Source organism: Buceros rhinoceros, unplaced genomic scaffold, assembly GCF_000710305.1.
Source record: "Buceros rhinoceros silvestris isolate BGI_N320 unplaced genomic scaffold, ASM71030v1 scaffold9154, whole genome shotgun sequence".
Taxonomy (NCBI): domain Eukaryota; kingdom Metazoa; phylum Chordata; class Aves; order Bucerotiformes; family Bucerotidae; genus Buceros; species Buceros rhinoceros.
This window is the reverse complement of record NW_010410049.1, coordinates 1-5308: the sequence shown is the minus strand read 5'-3', so window position 1 is coordinate 5308 and position 5308 is coordinate 1. Positions and strand designations below refer to the sequence as shown.

The following is a 5308-nucleotide window of genomic DNA, read 5'->3' as shown; positions in this document are numbered from 1 at the left end:
TCCCTACAGTTTTGCAGACAGAGCTCATCTTAGTTTTCTCTAGTGATCACAGGTGAAAACATTATTTAAATGTAACCGTGAAGTTAAATTTAAGAAGATGAGACAGCCTGAAATCCTTACTGTGTTTGAGTTAATAATTATTAAAATTTCCTCCTATTACCATTCGTTTACACATCTCTCTCCTATTTTCAGTTACACATAAAAGACATTTATAATTCAGAAAATGTACCAGCAGATGCATCAGCTTAAAGTGCCTGGATGGCAAGACAGAGCTGCTCAGACAGGAGCCAACAGACACCACCACAGAGGAGGGAAAGGATGGAAATCGAACCCCAAAGGGTAGGTTATGCAACACGTTCCCTAATTGTTTTCTATGGCAAAAAGGATATAAACAAAAATCTTTTCCTGTTGGTAAGGCAGAGCTCCTAATGGCAGAGTCACAAGAGCTGCAGTTTACATGACGCAGGAGGGAATGGTAATCGCTAAACTCATTTCCTTTGGAAGGTGAATTACAGTTCACGACACAAACAAACATTCTCTTCACTTCAGCAGCGGGAAAAGAGAAGGGCATAAGACAGGCCCATTTTAGCATAATGCAGAGTTTGTTTTCTTGTTATTTCATACTCTAAAATGTATAAATAAAGAGGCTGCCAAAAGAAAAATACACAGGATATGAGATCTATCAGAACTTCACGGGTGAAAGGAATTGAGATGTGTGTCATTTGTAACTTAAAGACTGACCTCAGAGAATTTATTTTTTTTAAAAAAAAAGATAAAATCAAAGAACCACACCACCACGCTCTTTACAGAATATATTGGAAAAAAAGCCAATTCTGTTTCCTTGCTCAGCACACTACACCCAGTAGCTCTCCTGCTCATTTTCTACACTATCCTACAACCAACAGATCAACACCAGAACTCCCTTTCTCATGCAGCTTACTCTTTTATACTTCCTACTTCCAATAAAATCTCCCCAGCCCGGATCATCTTCCCCATCAAATACATAAAGATCACAACACGAAGAGAGGTCAGAGGTTTTTTTCCCTCTCTCTATCTTAGAAGTTTCCTACACTTTCTTGGGTCAAGAACAGCATATCTCAAAGCACAGCCTCATACAAAAAAACAGTCCTGAAGGGGATGAAATTGTGTCATTTTTGTCTTCTACAGCTTTCACATAACACCCTATTTTCAAACCCAAGTGGTTCTTGCCTGCCTTTCGCATTTAAAACAGCCTGCTAGAAGCTATTTTAAAGTTCGCAGCAACAGAGGCCACACAAAAAGCATCACATAAAATCATTTTCTCCAGAAAAAGACACCCTTCTGTCTTGCTGCAGTTCTTGAAACTCCCCTTTTGAGGAGCACCAGCAATGCTCCGATGCAGTACTAATACTGAGAATATCTGCAAACAAAAGAACATACATTTCAAACAACAGTTCATTTTCTCTCTTTCTATGGTCACTTATTCACTGCATTTTAATTTTTCATCTCTAGATCTATCAAGATTTTTAAAAAATTAATTCTACTTCAATAACCAGCACAGCTTTCACATAAAGGAGCCACTTAAATAAAACAACCTTACTGAAAATATGCCAGAAGAGCTAATTGTTAATACAGCACTTACAAGTTATGCATGGTGAGCCCAATAGAGACAAAATATTAGCAAAATTGAACAGCGTGGGGGAGAAAAAAGCAAGCTGTGGATTCTGCACAAGAAAGAAAGAAGTAGTGGAGGTTGTACGTGCCACAAAGCCGAAGTACAATGTTCCTGGTAACTGCTGAATGTGCTACTAGGAGTTTTATATACCTAAATTTGGTATTACCAAATCTAATATGGGAAAAGCAACATGCTGAAGTATCAAAAGACCTGCTTCACATCCCTCAAGGCTACTAACCCAACTCCTTACCAGCACAAAAGAAAGTTTTTTTAAAAATAACGAAGAACATTTGGACATAAAGACAAAAATCAGTTTTGCCAAGTCCAAAACATGAGATGTCTCATCAACACTGAGAACTAGGGGGCTTTTTATTAGAGAAAAACTTAAATGACCATCGTACACCGTATGTGGGCAGCACAGCTCTTCACAGAGAAACAAACAATGAAAGCACGTGTACCACAAGGCAAGAAGCTGCAAAAAGTAAACTGAATCCAGGATTTTTATCATAGCAAATTGTTTTGGCAAAGAATAAGAGGTTTATCATCGAGAATTTATTTCACCCACTAGAGAGAGCACCACAGTGGGGACTTGAATATTAGATTTCTGGTTTTGGCCCTGATATGGACAAGATGTGAGGCTTTGGGTCAACTCCTTAGAGATAAAAGTATATATAGCACTACCTATTGGCAAAGCAGTAATTTATAGTTCACCATTACTATTAGAACAAGGGAAAACGCAGTTAGGCAACAAGGCAATTGCTTAACGAACCGCTGGTTTGAAGATACAATGCTGGCATTGATTCAGAAAGTAAAACATACCTTATTTTAGAAAATGTAATTGGTCACACAAATATTTTCCTTTATAAAACAGGAAATTATTCGGATTATCCTTTGTTGGTACTTTTAATACTAATTTCACAATAAGCAGTACTGAAGTGAAAAGTAAGTAAATAAGACAGCACTTCGGTGAACTTAAGCAAGATGACTTCAAATACTTAATACAATGCTTGTAAATTCACATCCTAACCCAGTTTCACCGTATTTTGTGTACTAACACTTGCTTATGAATCCCAAAAGCTAGCTGACGATACAGTGCAAGCGCCTCCTCACTGTTTTCAAACAAATGTAATGGGAAAACTATTAAGTGCTTCCATAAAACAATTTTGCCCTGCACACATTCAATGGAGTCAACCTTGCTACTTTGTGTCAGTGAAGTGGGAATTGCCACACAAAAACCTACACAGCAGCAGCGACACGCTGAAGAACTCTGATGTCAAACAGCATGCACAGAAGTTAAAAAACATACCTGTGAGCTTAATTTTGGACAAGCGCGCCAAGATTCCTGGCAAATCATCCAGCCGTAGCTTCATTTCCTTCCACTGCCTGTCATCTTTGGATCCTGCTCTTACTGATGTGACCAACTCTTCAGATTCCGCAGTTAATGTCTTTTCTCTCAACTCCTTTCTGCTTGAGGTCTCAGACAAAGGTTGTTGAACAGGTGAAATTGGGCTAATCTTGTGTATAACCTTTTTTTCTTGCTCCAGTTGCTGAAGCTCACGAAAAGGAGACACGACTGCCTCTGACTTGGGTTTGGCTCGCTGGCTGAGGTCATTGTGGTATTGCGTTACATACTAAACAGAATGAGAAACACGAAGATGAAGAATTAAGAAGCTATTTCTGTCCATCTCAGGTTGTTAACAACATCAATATTACAGGAAAATCACTTCCTACAAAGACACGACTGAATTACCCTGAATTCCAAACACTTATTTCACACAAAAAGAGTTTCTGGAGTTGGACAAGCCATTACAAAAGCAGCTTTAACTCACAACTGCCTCAATAATGTTTGCTTAACATGAAGAATTGCTGTGGATAAAACTACTTCCTTCCCTGTAGCTTCAACAGCAAACTCTATTTTATGTACATTCAAAACCACTGGATAATATCATTTAATTTACAAGTGACCAACCACCTTTAAACAAAGAGGTACACACATGCCCCTACCAACTCCAGGCTCCAGGTACCAGCACTATACTTTCTGCTTCTTTAAGATATGAAAAGCGTCAGAAAAAAATACCAGAAAATACAATCCACCTGCTGTGGATTATATCTATGCAAATAGCTATAATCTGCCACATTGAGCTATTACTATTTATGCCAAACTTTGTGTTAATTAACTAGATGGCAATTTTCAACAGCGGTTCAAATGAACATGTATTGAACAGAAAGTCATGAGTCAGTTTTTTCCTCTCTTCTAGAACTTCCATGGAATAAAACACAGAGTAAGAAAAAGAGCATTTACCTCCTCTTATCATTTTCTTTCCCAAAGTACTCTGTATATTTCAAGCACAAGAGAAGGGCATAAAATGACTGAGCTTTCAACCAAACATAAATAATTATAATGAGGAAGAGAGATCTGAAACTCTGAATGAGTGACATAAGTACAGACCCATTCATAGCAAAAAAAAAAAAACAAACAGACTTTGAGAAGTGCTGGTGATCCCCAGAAGCATGGAGGAGAGCCCATCTCTTGCTTCACGCGGGTCTGAAACTCAAAAAATACCAGCAGAGACGGACACACTCCTCACAGTCAAAGTAGGCATTAGCTGTAAGACCTCATCTTACCCACGTTTCACAGACACAGCTCCCAAGCAACAGGACGCAAATCAGGAAGAGCAAAACACATCTTCCACCACCACCCTCTTACACACAATACTGCTGCTCAAAGATACAGCTTCAAGGGTCTGAATGGTAATTACAGCTCTTTTAATACCTAAACTAACAGCACACTATAGAATGTAACCTATTAGGCTAACGAGCTCAGGAGTTTTGATTCAAATTAACCAATTAACTCTGCAGTCAGAAGACGCTGCCTCCTCAGGTGAGTTCCACCTACCACTTGTATGACTGCTGGCCGAGGTCTGACTTTATTAGCTTTTTTATAAATAATAACTTCAGAAATCATTTCATTCCGTGTTCCTCAGCAGGTGAGCGCCCCGTTTCAAAGGCACAGAAAGCCCCCTGCCAAGCAGAGGACATGCTGCCCCACAACCCATCGTCCTCACTACACCAGCTCTCCTCCAGCCTCACATGTTTTAGGTGGCAAGTGCTTAACCCTGATGCAGCGCAGGAAAGGAGATGCCTGGAATTGCCTGAGCTCAGCTGACATGAAAAATATTATTTTTATCAACTGATCTCCATCATCACATGGGACAAAATGAATTAAAGAATGAGAAATCTGGGACAGATGCACTCCCTGGCTTACCATTCGTTTGAGAAAGCTGAAGTACTGAAAGGTGATCAGCCTGTCATTGGCTCCACGGCACAGGCGCGCCAAGCAGCAGGGGAGCTGCCGCACCCCAGTGTTCTTCAGGTGCCAGACAAACAACCCTAGTGAAATAATAAAATCGGAGAGCATTAGATTCCAGCTCCATCCCTGCCCCTGAGTGTGCTTCTGCCTCGGCCCACAGTGTCTGCTGCCAGCTGTGACACCCCAGCAAACGAGAGCCGGGGCTGCCGGGGCGCGGAGGAACGCGTTTGCCGGCTCCAGGTGAAAGCAGGGGCAGCACCTACAGGTCTGCGGGTTTTCCTCCAAATCTCTCAGCTCTCCAGAGATGTACCTGCGGCGCGTGGTTCCGCTGCTGCCTCCACCTG

The 5308-nt window shown here is 40.7% G+C and overlaps 1 protein-coding gene across 1 annotated transcript in view; it reads right to left on the bottom strand.

The window, feature by feature from the left end:
• Positions 1-5044, bottom strand: part of LOC104492852 (protoheme IX farnesyltransferase, mitochondrial) — a gene marked incomplete at its 5' end in the record, with an annotated part of 99922 nt that extends 94878 nt beyond the window's left edge. The window contains 2 exons of the mRNA XM_010135455.1: positions 2961-3285; positions 4920-5044. Coding sequence (XP_010133757.1) covers positions 2961-3285; positions 4920-5044 — 450 coding nt within the window. The remainder of the gene's footprint in view (positions 1-2960; positions 3286-4919) is intronic.
• Positions 5045-5308: the final 264 nt, after the last annotated feature.